Source organism: Apodemus sylvaticus, chromosome 19 (assembly GCF_947179515.1).
Source record: "Apodemus sylvaticus chromosome 19, mApoSyl1.1, whole genome shotgun sequence".
NCBI classification, from domain to species: domain Eukaryota; kingdom Metazoa; phylum Chordata; class Mammalia; order Rodentia; family Muridae; genus Apodemus; species Apodemus sylvaticus.
The window spans coordinates 31,401,698-31,416,873 of record NC_067490.1 but is presented as its reverse complement, the minus strand read 5'-3'; the positions used below and the strand labels follow the sequence as shown (position 1 = coordinate 31,416,873).

The window sequence follows — 15,176 nt, the reverse complement described above, 5'->3', positions numbered from 1 at the left end:
TCTTGGTAACCTGCCACTACCAAACTAGACTGCTGGTACCCTGACAATGGATTGGAATCACCCCAAGGAACTACTTCTAAACAGATTTACACCCCTAAAGTCTTATTTACCAACTTTTCTCCCCTACTACAATATGGTGGGCTAGAATGAGGGTCAAAGCATTTGAGAACCCTTATTAAGGTAGGTTTTAAAAAAATCTAAGGCTACAGAAAGCAATATCAAAAATGGACAAATGAAACTGCATGCAATTTAATAGTTTTTACATAGAAAAGGAAACAACCACGTTTCCTTGATAACTCACAGAACTGTACAAAATCTTTGGTGGCTATACATCTACCAGAGAAATCATGTATAAAATGTATAAGAACTTGAAAAAGTCAACACCAAAATAAACAAAAAACAGTAAATTAATGGACAAATGAAATGAAAAGCTTTCAAAGTAGCCAATAATTCAGAACGGCCACGGCTGAGTCTGCAGATAGGGTGCCTGCTGCGGTTTGACCTCCAGCAGTACATCAACCAGGCATGGTAGCATAATACAGATCTTGGGAGGTGGAGGCAGGAGGATCAGTTCAAGGACACCCTCAACTACAGGAGTGACAGTCCAACTTAGACAACATGAAACTCCTTTAAAAAAAAAATTTATGAAGAAATATTTAACATCCTTAGCCACCAGGGAAATGCAAATCAAAAGTACATTAATATTCTATTAATCTGATGGCTGTTATTCAGAAATTAAGTTAAGAGTAAAGGATGTTAAAGGTATAGAGAAAAAAGGGAACTCATTTCTTGCTGGTGCGAATACAAATTATTCTGACAGCATAGGAATCAGTGTGGATGCTACTCACAAAACTGCAAGGACACCGTCAGAAAATCCAGATGTACTACTCCAGGGAACATATTCAAATTCAGCAAGCTACAGCAATACCTGCCCATCTGCCTTGACTGCAATATCCACAGTATTCAAGTCATGAGGCCAGCATAGGCATATGCAAACAAACGCACAGGAAAGAAACATGGTATGAATGTGGAGGTTTAATCAGCCATTATAACAATGAATTAATATATGTGAATACATAAGAATATATGAAAGAACATGGATGCAACTAGAGATCATGTTAAACAAAATGAGCTAGACCCAAAAAACAACGTGTCTAATGTTTTCTTACACCTGGATCCTAGATTCTATTTAGCTTCTCCCTCCCCTCCCCCTGCCCCCCCCTTTCCTGTGTGTGCATGTGAGGATGAGAGGATTGGAGGAAAGGAAGGAAGGAGACCTGAAGGAGCAGGAAGAGGAAGAAATGTGAAGGTGTGGGGGGTAAATACAGCAAAGCACATGGTACACGTTAAACAACTTCATTAAACTCATCAATAAATATGGCGAAGATATCAAGAAAAACTGGGGTTATTCTTAGAGAACGCTTTACTTACTTTTCTGCTGATCTTCTCTTTTTATATTTCATTTACTTTGTTATTTGACAATATCATATGGGCATATGCTTAGTCTAAGCCAATTACTAGCTCCCCAATATTCCTCCTTATCCCCCTCTCTTCTCTCTTATCCCTCCTGTATCCCTACCAGTCCCTTTCCTGGATTCACGACTGCTTTGCTTTGTCCTGTGTCCCTTTTAATTTAATCAGATCCCCCTGTGTGCCCACTGCTTATCCACTGAATCCTAAGTGCCATGGTCAACCCATCTTATTAAATTCATCTCCTGAGCCCCTGACCATCCTTTCTACTTATCAGCCAAGGCTCAAAAAGCTATAAAAATCAATACCTAAATGTTTATCTTCCCAGACAAAGCGAGTAAGTAGACAGGGTACTTTAAAATTCCCCTCTTTGAAATACACACGGTCAAAAGATCAGTAGCTGCAGGTGTAGCACATTGTATTATCTATAACCCAGACTTGGTATTTTTTTTTCTTCTGTTGCTAGAGAAAATTCACATAAACTAGAGATTATGCTGCACATATAATTCATATGTTCATAAAATTTACTGTGTTCTTTGGGTCAGTTTAACCTTATTTTACAAAAGTGCCACTTGCTTTGATAGCTGAGTGTGATGTGCCCGAATAATTGAAGATTCGATTATATTTCTGACAGGTTCTCTCTTGCCCCGCCAGTCTTCAAGAAGAGAGGGAGCAGACAGCAAAGAGTACGAGTATAAAGTACTCTGTAAATTCAGAACTACCAGCCTTTAAAGAGGATAAAGCAACTTAAAAATAGATCGCCATGAAGGATTTAAATGAATCAGGTTCGCACTCAGTGGATGCAGGATATTCGTGTTATAGCTCTGGGAAGTGTTTATAGCTCAAAAGCTCTTGGGATGTAGAAGTATCATCTGAGAGCAGCCCTGCAAGCCTGCCTGTCAGGAACTGCGGATCGATCGCCCTGAAGCCTGGAGCTGTGGGACAAGTAGTGGGGTGAGGCCTCAGGTCTTAAAGGCTGGAAGCAGGGTCTACAAAGATTTCAGCAGCTGTGCTGGCTAGCATTAGGTCAGCTCATTACCAACTATAGTCATTTTGGAGGAGGAAACCCCAAACTGTGAAAATGTCTTCAGCGGATTAGCCTGTCATGCATTTTATTTATTGATGATTGATGTGAGAGGGTCCTAGACAACATGGCAATGCCACCCACTGGGCTTCAAGTTGAAACATCTCCTGGAGGGAGGGGGCGCTAGAGAGTCAGGAAGTAAACCAGACAAATCCGGTGAAAACAGAAACTAGCAAGATTCTCAGGGTCCCAAGCTCCGCCCCTCCCTGGCTTCAAAAGCAGTCAACAACTCCCGGGGAGAAAGAACAGCGGTTGGCTGGGATTCCTGCAGAGAGCAGTCCAGTAGCGGCTTTGCTGAATCCTCGCCTGAGCTGAGGTAGGCTTTTCAGAAATACAACTGCCTTGGAGCCTCCCTGATCCACTGACCAGCACCAGATTCTCGATTTCCCAAGTTGGACTTTAGCGGACTCCGATCTGTTGTCAGTGCCCTCTCTGGGCTGGGCAAACATAAGCTACGGTTCTCTAGCAAAGTCTCAAGGAACAAAGGGTCTGGAGAGGTATTCTAGAGTCATAGAGTATTCTGCCACATTTCCAGATCTCGGCACCGAACAGTTCGGGAATTGTTAACTGTAGGAACAGTTATCTATGCCATGAAGAGTAAGCGGGGGTCTAGAGAGCTCCCTAAGCAATTCGTGGGGACGCCCATCTAGCACCCCAAACCAACACGAGATTAATGCAGCACAGTGAGGGCTCAAAACCCACAAAAATACAGCCTTAGGCACAGAACTGAGGATTAGATATAGAACCCTATAAGCAGTTGAGACTCTCTGAATAGGAAACAAAAGTAGATATAATATAGGGAAGTTAAAAATACCAGTTCAAACTTAACAATTTGTAGAGGGGAGAATTTTAAGAGCTGGGCTGGAGAGATGGCTCAGTGGTTAAAAGCTTTACAAATTACTAATACCTGAAGTAAATAGCTTACTTTGTCTGTGCCCTACTTGTATTAGCTATTTTTCAAAGGAGCCTGAAAGTCCCTTAGGAGACTGCTCCAAAATGACATAATTTAAATTAGAACCAGTGCAGAGCGTCTAGAACTTCATGGCACCGAATAAGCCTAATATGGTATTGGGAAAGGAATGGTTTGTATTTGGGGATATTCTCAAGGTACCATAGTTAGAAGAGACACACAGAATAAGGCACCTATAAAATCACACCGGTATTAAAGAAAAGCCAAGTTACAGGAAGAATCATATAGCCATACTGTACGGTTACTGAACTCATCACCAATAATATTTACAGAGACATAATGATGTAAGGCTTCAAGGATGATCCCATCAAGAATGTAGTAAAAAGTGGAGTGAGGAAGGGAAAGGGAAGAAAATTAAATTGAAATCACCCAGGTATCTAAAGTTGAGAGACCAGAAGTCTTAACTGTGAAACATCTAGACAGCTTTATATATGCATTCAGTTAAAGACCTAAATATAAATCCCAAAGGAAATAAGTCAATGACTGGGCAGCAGGAGCCTCTTCAGGGTGGGATGTGGGAGTGGGGAGGGATGAAGAATTACTCTTCCATGTAAAGGCTTTCCCACACTAGTTGACTTTTAAACTATTTAAATTACTACTTAATGAAAATAAATGAAAAGCACTGTTTGCCAGGTGTCATCTAGCTCCGTGGTTCTCCACCTCCACCTTTTAATACAGTTTATGTTGTGGTGGACCCCCCTCCCCCCAAACATAAAATTATTTTAGTTGCTATCTCAAAACTATGATTTTGCTACTGTTATGAATTGTAATGTAAATATTTTTAGACTTCAGGTTTGCCAAAGGGGTCGTGACCCACAAGTTGAGAACTGCTGATATAGACTATGAAATAATATTTTCTCTGTGTTCTGTCAACCAGAACAGGCTCTGAAGGGACGAAAATGTCAGTTTATACACAGAAGGTCTTACTTCTGCTCAGATCAAACAAATAATTTAAATAATTTAAATAGTTTTTTGCTCCTTCCTGAATATTTTCTCTAATGTAATACTAAATAATGTTGATTTTTGTTTGAGAAGGTTTGCAAGTGGACAAAAAGAAATACACAGGCACACAGCTGTCAGTCACCCCAAACAAGTTTGTCTGGTTTATACTACAAACCTGAAATAAAATTCTTCCTGGGTGAATGACTGACAATCTTGGAAACTGAACTGTGTTAGTTAGGGTTTTTACTGCTGTGAACAGACACCATGACCAAGGCAACTCTTATTCGGACAACAATTAATTGGGGCTGGCTTACAGGGTCAGAGGTTCAGTTCATTATCATCAAGGCAGGAACATGGCAGCATCCAGGCAGACATGGTGCAGGAGGAGCTGAGTTCTACATCTTCATCTGAAGGCTGCTAACAGAAGACTGGCTTCCAGGCAGCTAGGATGAGGGTCTTACAGCCCAACCCCACAGTGACACACCTACTCCAACAGGGCCACACCTTCTAATAGTGCCACTCCCTGGGCCAAGCATATACAAACCATCACATGAACCTACCAAAGGGAAGGTGCTCAGGAACAACTCAAAATACATTGTCAGAAATTTAGGGCAAAGAACCAGACCCAGGACCAGTCTGGATTCCTAAGACTTTCTGGATTAGCTTCTTAAACATTAAGACTTCCAGTGAGACTGTAATGGAGTCCTGCTAGCAAATAATGGTCATATATGTTCTATTATATACATGTGAATACATTAGATATATTGAACTGATGACATCTTGTGATTCATGTTATATAATGTATATTAAAATCACAGAGAAGAGGTTTTTGTGTAGGAAATCAAAAATGTTCTTTTAATATCTCCAGTAATTTAGAAGCATCTGGTTTTCCATTATAGCCCTACATACAGCAAAAGAACTTACCCAGTGCTTATTTGCAGATGCCAATATTTCTGTGTGTGTGTGCTCTGATAGTCCCAGTTAGCACAGTCTACCTATGATCAGAACAATAGCCTAAGAAGAGACTGTCTCAGTGTGGCTGCCATGTGAAGCACATCAGCTCACACTCACCGTGCTTGAAGTCCCTATGATGCTGACTCCAGAAACCTGTTGTGGACTAACTAGGCCAGAGTGCTGAGCTCCAGTGACATATTTTCATTCACAACTGCCAAGGAAGACTACTCATCTGCAAATGGAACCTACTAGACTAGCATAGAAAACACTGAAATCTAAGGCTAGTACACATTACCTTAGTTCTCTTTCTAGGGATGTAGTATACTCGCTATTACACATCACCCCCACCCCCCAATCCCTTCACTTCATCCTACATCATCTTACAATTTGGGATCTTAAACATCCCCTGGGAGGACTCCTGTGTGCTACAGACTTGGTCTCCAGTGCAGCATATAGAGGTGACCGGCCATAAGGGCACTGCTCTACTCAATGGATTTCCTTTCATGGATTCTTCCTTGAGTGAATTACTAAGAGACCGTGGGAATTGGAAGGGGGCCTAATCGGAGGAGGTAGGATGCCAGGGACTTGCCTGTGATGGTCCATGCCACCAACTCCTCCTCTTCTGTGATCTTCCTAAGTGCCGTTAGGGGAGGAGCTTTACCTCGCCCCGCCCTTCCTCCCCAGGACTGTGGACGATCAAAGCTGCTGGCCAAGGACTGAAACCTATGAAATCAGGAGTCAAAACATGTCCCTCCTGAAAGCTGTTTCTGCAAGTTATTTTGTCACAGAAACAGGACTGACACACCCACTAGCCTCTTTCCCTGGCTTCCTCCCTCTACTCTGCCTTAGTTCCCTCCTCTCCTACTCTTCTTTCATCCTCTTGCCAAAACTTCAGCCTTCATTCCATTCTTCCTTCTTATATTTCTTTCCTCTCCTATCTCTTTCCTCATTCACGACTAGAGATGACAATTACTTCACTGTGAAATACCTGAGGTCTTTGAGTAAAGTCTGTGGTAGTATAGACCCTTTCACTTGCTTCATAATACATGCTTTAATATAATGGATCCCTCACAGTGGGTCTCAACCTTCCTAATGCTTCGACCCTTTAATTCATTTCTTCATGCTGTTAAACCATAAACTTATATTCATTGCTATTTCGAAACTATGATTTTGCTGTTATCAGTTGTGATGTAAGTATCTGATATTTCTCATGGTCTTAGGCTGCTTTGTGAAGGGTCACAACCCACAGGTTGAGAATTACTGCCTTAGGAACTTTCGCACAACCCACACTAAATCTACCTTTACTTACTAGAAATACTCGGTGCTTCTTTACAACATCGCATAGCACTAGTGTGAGGAGGGAGGCAGCCATCTAGGGTACAAGAACGACTGTGTGGATAGGCCTTGGATACCCTCTCCTCCACTTGAAGACATTTCACTATTAATTTAGTCCCTTCCATAGGCACAAGCCCCTTCTCTCTCCTGTTAATTCAGTGCATTAAATAAAAATGAAGTACACTTCATTTTTAACAATAATTTAAATCTATTTGTGTACTATCATAAATTCTAGAAAGTATACCTTTACAAACTCTAATCCTATAGAATGTATGTTTCACACAAATACGTTTTTGTGTATTTCCTGTATTCACGTATGCAGCTATATCTTAACTACATTCATTTCTTTGATATAAAAGTTTTCCTCCCACGCGCAGGAGAAAACTTCCTAACTGCCTAAGAGTCAAAAACCAAAAATGGGGACATAAATTATAAACAGTAGACATGCATACCAGGTGTGCACATGAGGATGAAGCTTCAAGTTTTCAGTATTTACAGATTTGTAGAAGAAAGAGCACAGAGTCTGTTTGCCACCAGGACTCTGAATTAGCACTGAAGAGTGAGTGGAAATGTTGGCTAGGCTTTGCCCCTAGCCCTACTCTGATCTGAGTTTCAGAAAGGCTCTGGGACCTTGTGCAACTTCAGGTTTGGACTTTTGTAAATACATAGCTTTGCAAATATATATATGATAAAGTATAAATTAGGAGCACAGTGAATATACACATTTTGTTATATATATTGATGAATTTACTTACATATTTTGCAAATCTGAATGCTTAATAAAAGCTGTGTCTGTGCTCAAAACAAGGCTTTAAACCTGGTTACCAAGACAGGGTCAATACAGACTAATCATTGGCAGGTGAAGTAGAACACATTTGCAAAGCCCAGTGAATGCACCTGGCAGTGAAGGCAGAGGGTGGCTAGCCTGGGCTACATAGCACGACTGCTGTATTAAAAACAGACATAAAAACAGACAAACAAAAGCTAGAACCACTACTCATGGAAGCCACTGTAGAAAGAATTGCCAGAGGACTAGACTTATGTCTAAAAAACTTTTCTAACTGGGGAGGGGGGCATAAATGCACCTGAGCTTGAAGAGGAGGAAAAAGCTAAGTGAAAAAAAAATAAATCCCTAAATAAAAAGAATGCAAAAGACACACAAGTAACACACACACAAAGAATATTTAATAGACCATGGTGCTTGGTGGAGACTTAAGTATATTCTGAATGAACGAACAACTGAATAGAAGAAATCGATTTCATCAGATCGGCAGAATGGATACAGCTACAAACTATGAGAAATGCAAAGAGGGTAGACAGAAATGTATAATTTGAAAATTTGCCAACTCTTTAAATGTAGATATCCACAGATTTATGTATCGGTTTTAATTAAAATGTTCATGAATCCTAATTTTATAAGCACTGCAGATTCTACATGTACAATAAAACATTAGTTGCTGATTAAATAATTAGCAACAGATGATCATTTAAATGATTATAAAGATCAGAAAGTACTGGGTATGTATATGGGTATTTGTGATTGTGCTCACGTACATTTTTAAAATGAGGAATTTGTAGTCAAGGTTATATTCTAATTTATGATATTAAATATTTTCCATAAGGTAATTTTAACTGTCTCATTCCTAAAGTTAATCAGATTTAACTAGTTACTGAGAATAAGTGATTTGGTGTGATGGAATATTAAGGATCTCTCAACTGTATTTCTTAGGTTAAAATGATCAATTTCCAATCTAAATTTATTTCTAAAATGTATGTTACTCATTTTCTCCTAAAGTCACATAGTGGCTGGTCCTTAAGAAAAAAACGAACTGAATTTCAATTCGACTCAGGAAGTGCTGCGCTTCCAGCTTGACCACTGCGGCGGGCGCGCGAGCTGAGCCGCACTGAGATCACCGGATAGCTGCTGGGGGAGAAAAACTGGCAGAAAGTTCCAGGCTCTCTGATCTGCTTGAAAGGCTGAGATGGGAGGTGACAGCCTGAACCGCCGGCTCCGAGAAGTCTCATGAAGTCTCAGGTTACAGTGTGAAGCAGCCGGGAGGGCAGCCGCCCGCGGGAGGAGCCCAGGCCGGAGGGGCGAGCGCGGCGGGTTGCTGGGGACGACCATGGCCACACTCGGCTGCGCACCCAAGGACGACGGTGAGGGGAAGGATGAGGGAGGGAGCGATCGAGGTGATGGCGACCCAAAGCCTAAAGGCAAGAAAGAAGTGGAGCCACACGCGAGGCGGGAGGCGGACGAGCGGGCCGTGCGCATCCCCATCCCGGAAGTGCTCCAGCAGCGGCTGGCGGACGACTGTTACTACATCAACCGCAGGCGGCGGTTGGTGAGGCTGCCTTGCCAGACCAACGTGGGCGCCATCCTTGAGTGCTACGTGCGCCACTTCTCGGCGAGCGCGCTGGCCTCGGGGGACCGCCGGCCGCAGCCCCACCGTGCGGCGCCCGAGAGGAGCGTGGGCCTGTGCCGGGAGATGGCGGACGGGCTGCGCATCACCTTCGACCACGCGCTCCCCCTGGTGCTGCTCTACCCTCAGGAACAGGCCCAGTACGAAATGGTCACCTCCTCCACCTTTTTCTTCCCCACCGAGGAGCGAGCCGGCGAGGCCGGCAGGAGCCAGGAGGCGCCCTGGCCCGGCCCGTCTCCCCCGCAGCCCTCGGAGAGCCAGGCCGTGGCGGGGCCAGCCGCCCCCAAGAGGCGCCGGGCGGAGGCCGAGGCGACGCGGGCGCCCCGGCGGTCCACCCGCCACAGCACCCACGGCCACTGGCCCGCCGAGGACCGGGCCTCGCCCCAGGGCAAGCGCAGCGTGCCCAAGCTCTTCCCGCACTTGCAAAAGACACCGGTGCACAGCGCAGCGCCCTCCCCCATCGCGCTGACCCCCGGGAAGGAAGGCGGGGCCCTGTTCCCCGGCTTTGAAGGGACCACCGAGGAAATAAATGAGATCCTCTCCTGGAAGCTCGTGCCCGACAACTACCCCCCGGGACACCAGCCACCTCCTCCCTCCTACATTTATGGCGCACAGCATTTACTGCGACTGTTTGTGAAACTTCCAGAGATTCTTGGAAAGATGTCTTTCTCTGAGAAGAATCTGAAGGCACTACTGAAGCACTTGGATCTCTTTCTGAGGTTCTTAGCAGAATACCAGGCTGACTTCTTCCTGGAGTCAGCTTATGTCTCTGCCTGTGAGGCGCACTATAGCAGCAAGAACCCCAGGACAATCTGTTAACGTTTTAATGTCTCTGTAAGCATAGCTGTTCCACCTCGCTTTGTGTTCTGGGTTCTAGGTTGGCCCACCTTGGGGGAGTGAGGACTCTGAAAACCATATTTCACTTCCTCGCATACTGCAGTTATTTTTGTTAACAATTACTTCATGTGCTTTGTTTTGTTGTCTTGCCTGTAGGGAAGGTAAAGTGCTTAATAATTTATAAAAATACATGTCATGACACAGGCTGTGTGTGACAGCAGGAAGCAGCCGCTCCTGTGTTCAGAGGGAACATTCATGAAACTATACATAGGTTCTGCTGTTCTGGTAGACATCACAAGAGGTTGTTAACAAGAGTTGTTTAGTTTTCTTAGCATCAAGCAAAATGTTTTTGAAGATTTCTAATGTGATGAGATTGGAGGACTCTGTTCAGCATATATGAGTTTATAGTTGGACATGTGGCAATCTCAAATTACTTCCGGGGAAAACAAATATTGACAGCAAAAGAGAATTTGCAGCTATAGAATTTGTAAAATTCCCTTTCTGTGAAACATTATCTTTGGTTATCTAAATAAAGCATTTTTGTCTGACAAAATTATTCATAAGGCTTCTCTATTCTTACGCAAAGTTTGCTACTGATGCATAAATATAAAGTAAAATGAAAACCAATATTTCACAAAGTAGAACGCTGCTGCACAAAGCAGATTCCCTAGTTTTGTTTTGGAGAGAACTGACAATAATTTGATATATAGTCTCAATGAAAGCATTACATTAATACTTTAAACTATTTAAGTTTAATCGTATACTCAAGAATTACTATATGAGATGTAAATTCTAAAAAGCAGTTTGACAGACTAGAATTCACTTTCCAATCTGATACAATGAAAACAATAGTGATTGATGCTGTTACTTTATTTTTACCTTGAAAGAAGCATTTTTTTATGTTGAAATAAAACATCCTAAGGAAAATATTTCTCTAAACACTTCAAATGGCTAGGAAAACTAAGCTGCTAAGCCTTGGGAATGATGAATGAGTTCAGGCAATACTTTTATTTAACCAATTTAGCAAATGTTTTTTTTTTAAGTGCTGAACAATGGGATAGGTAAGAAAAGTTTAGAATTAATCTGTGGGAGCAACCTTAAAGACAAAGGTCACACTGGGGAGGGGCTAGGAGTCTGCTGTCTGTCACTGAGCAAGCTTTGCCCTTCAGGATGGGCCCTTTTTTTGTGTGTGGAGGGAAAAGTGAAGACTGCTAAAGGCCTAGAGGCAGCAAGGAACACTGCTTCTGGGAGATAAGGACTGCCTTCCTCACAGTATTAGTCAAAGCTGAACAAATAGGAAATAATGGACACTGGAAAGGAGGGCATAGATCAAGAAAGCTCTCCAAAGGTGGGTAGCTCTGATTTTGAAAATGGGAAACTGGAAAGGAAGCTTAATGTCACTGTTTTATTTCCTGCATTAATTTCCTCTCTATTAATTCATGAACTCTTTGGAGACAACAGATTGGAGAGAATAATAACCACACCCTACCTCCAGGCAATTGATCACCCCCTTGTAGCACAGAGCATAGTTCTTAAGTGTTCAGTGACCAGAAACAGAGTAACCTATGAAGAAAGGTGGGTTTTTTCTCATTATTTTATGTGTATCCCTGACGCCCGGAGAATTAGAAGAAGGCATTAACTTTCCAGGAACTAGAGTTCCAGGTGGCTCTGACCTACCATGTTGGTGGTGGAAATTGAACCCAGGTCCTCTGGAAGAACAGCCGGTGCTCTTAACCCATGAGCCAATCTCTCCAGCCCCCAAAGTGTAAATTTTGAAATTACACATAATCCTTCAGGAGACTGAGGCAGGTGGTGGATTGCCATAAGTTTGAGGCCAGTACATAGAAAGACCCTGTCTTAAAAAAAAATTAACAAGAATTGTATTTATATATAAAAGGCACTATACTGAGAAGCCCACATCACTGGTCAGCTTACTCTCTGAGTGTAGAGGAAAGAATGGCCTCTGCCTCATGAAGACAGGCTCAGAATTATGCAAATCAGAGAACTGATACAGGTGAGAGGCTCAGTGTAGTTGGAATGTACTGCCCATGGATTCATTTAGTAGAAGCTTGACAAGTGATACAATATCTAACAGATAAGGCCTAGAATACAGTGATGACATCGATGGGATGTCACCTTCAGAGCTGAGTTCCCCATTGGCCCATTTATGTTCCTATAAGGCCCTGATGGGTTTTATTACAAGACCCTAATTGTAACAAAACGAACGAGTCTGACTCTGCATCCCTCCAGCCTCCTGCCTTCCCACAGGAGCTCTGCCTCCTGGGCACGGTGAGTGCCCTTTCTGTTTCTCCTTTGTATCACACACAGCACAGCTCCAGGCTGTGGCTTGGATACCAGCACCATGGTGTTCAGACATCCCAGCCAATAAGAACCACAGAGCAAATAAAACGCTTCATAATTAGCCTCAGAGATTTTGTTATAACAACATAAAACAGAAAAGGCAGATAGGGACATGAGAAGTGGAAGCCCTACGGAAGCATTAATGCCCTCATTATTCACAGTAGAGTCAATCAGCTCTGTCCAAAAATGAAGTATCAGATCTCTTAAAGGATTTTACATAATGTTATTTCTTAACCTTACAGGGATCCTGAGGAAAGTACTTACTGAAGTAAAAAAAAAAAAAGTTATTTGAAATTCAGAAATTCCTTCCATCTCACTAGGGTGTCTTTTCCTGCCTGTGGAGTTCAGCTGAATTGAAAGTGTCACTCTTGATTCCATCTTCATAACTGAATTAATTTCTATGCATACATATTACTACACACACAGAGCGATGTCTAGAATAATTTTCTTCAATGTTCATAATGACACTGGGAATTAATAGGAATTTTGCTTAATTTATTATACTTAATTTCCCATATTGGTTAATTTATTTATAATAAAGATAAATTACTGTTTGAAAAACAGAAAAAAAAATAAGATGACTTTCAAACAAAAGCTCACCCAAGAGCTGGATGAGCCACGGAGCGACATGGAAACAAAAGATTCATTTTGTTTGCTTTCATGGGAGGAATAGGAGATCCCAGAGTTCAATTTTTGATATATTAAGTTTTTGATGCCTGAGAAATGTGTGAATTGACATGTCAAAAGGCCAAACGTGATAAGAACTAAAAGCAAAGTATTGGGGGTGGAAGGCTTACCCAGGAAATAGCTTCAGAATTTCATTCAAAGACTACTCTCAGAAAAAGATGTAGAAGTTATAGCTACAGCATATGTAGTTTTACAGAAAAGCAAAACTATATTTTTTTTGTTTTGTTTTTTGAATCAGAGTCTAAACTCAATGTAGCCTCAAACTCACCATGTAGCCAAGGATAGCCTTAAATGTCTCTTGTTTATCCTCTCATACTTTCCCAAATGCTAGGACTGCAGGCATGGGCCATGCTGCCCAGACACAAAGACAATTGTTTTTTTTATATACAAAAATCAAATGCTATTGAAAGTTAAAATGGGATGAGAATCAGGCAAAAAAGGACACATCAGACTCAGTAACATGAAAGTGACCTAGGGTTTGAAACAGAAGGATGCACCCCTCTGAGAGGTTGCAAACTCAAAGCCAAGGTGAAGTTGGCTGAAAAGGAGAGAGGTGAACAAGACAGGAGGTAGAGAAAGAGCTGTGGAGAGCTGGGGGGTGGGGCGGGGGTGGGGGTTAAGAGTCTTACAATGTTTAGTGTTGGCTGAGTGTAGGGGGGATGGATGGAGACTTTCTCACCCTGCTAGGAATGATCCAGCATGGCACCACAGCGGGAAGGAGCTCAGGGACTAATCAAAGAAGCAATGCTCTTGAGTGTCAGAGAATTACCTTGAAAGCTCTCTAAGGCCATCTTGGCAAAATGGCCTTCAGAGTAATCTGTGAGGCTGTTGAAATGTGAAAAGCCATAAGCCGCGTCTCACTGAATCTCATATTAGTCTCACTGCCATGTTTAGACACAAGCTACTGCAAACGTACCGTTAATGCTATTTCTAGAGTCTTGAGGCAGAACAGAGTAGAGGGACTGGTATAAGCAAGAGGAGCCAGACACACTCATGAGGCAGCATCTTGGAAAGGACGTCACAATGAGGAGAGAGTGCAAGCACACCACTGAGGCTGTAAGAGAGGAAGTTCCAGGGAAAACCCCAAAGCACAGAAGCACAGGTTTCGGGCATAATGGGACACCATGGTCTATCATGAACCTCAATAAACACTAAACAGTGGACCGACAAGAACTAATTCCCTCAAACTACACCTGAATGAGACAATGAAAATACTTCAGAATACAAGGAAAATCAGTTTAGAATGATAATGGTTAATATTCATGGTCACCTTGAGAAAGCTGAGCCTCTCTGAGCATGCCTGTGAGAGAGGTTTCCTAGATTGGGTTCGCTGAGATAAGAAGATTCTCTGTATATGGGCAGCACCTTCCCATAGGCTGGGGGTCTTGGAATCACAAGATCCAGAAAGCCCCCTGGGCACCAGAATCCATCTTTCTCCACTTCCTAACTATAAATACAATATGGAGAGTTGTCTCTAGCTCTGCCGTGACGCTTTTCCCAATGGACTGTAATGTGCCCAGAAACCATGAGACTGAGTAAAGATTTCCATCCATAGACAGCTTTTGTCAAGTATTGTGGTACAGCCAAGGAGAAAAATAATGAATACGATTCTTATACAAAGGTTTAAACAAGAACATGTCAGAGAGAGCTAGAGAGGTGGCTCAGTGGCTAACAGCACTAACTATGCTTGCAGAGGACATACGAGAGGGGGGCTCACAATCATTTGAAATTCCAGTTACTAGGGACCTGACACCCTCATTAGCCTCTGTAAGCAACTGCACACGTATGATTTATGCTGGTGTGCTCACATAAACACACACATAAATCACTTTTAATGTTTAAAAGAAAATCAAAGCAGTGATTGAAAAAAAATACTGCCAGAAAGCCCAAAATTAACATGCAGCCTTTTCTACATACAGTCCTTTTCTCTGAACACTAAGGGGGTAATGCGGCAAATGTGTTGGAGATTGCTGGCCTGGCAATATTTGTTCCATACTGAAACATAGAGCTGATTAAGTATTTAAAAACACAAAGGACTATCTATTAGAACTTTTACCAAGTGTTTATATATGCTAGATACTGTTTTAAGCCCTTTGGATTGTTTCTATGTAATATA

The 15,176-nt window shown here is 42.3% G+C and overlaps 2 protein-coding genes across 2 annotated transcripts in view; one reads left to right on the top strand and one right to left on the bottom strand.

Annotated features, from left to right (window-relative positions):
* Window positions 1-15,176, bottom strand: part of Tbc1d32 (TBC1 domain family member 32) — a 200,223-nt gene that overhangs the window by 80,844 nt on the left and 104,203 nt on the right. The gene's annotated exons all lie outside the window — the stretch shown is intronic.
* LOC127669549 (male-specific lethal 3 homolog) lies at window positions 8,785-10,568 on the top strand. The gene has a single exon (XM_052163595.1). The coding sequence runs from the start codon at window positions 8,879-8,881 to the stop codon at window positions 9,992-9,994; it is 1,116 nt and encodes a 371-aa protein (XP_052019555.1). The 5' UTR covers window positions 8,785-8,878; the 3' UTR covers window positions 9,995-10,568.

Coding starts and splice junctions, on each gene's coding strand:
- LOC127669549 (XM_052163595.1), top strand. CDS start 8,879: ATGGCCACACTCGGCTGCGCACCCAAGGACGACGGTGAGGGGAAGGAT.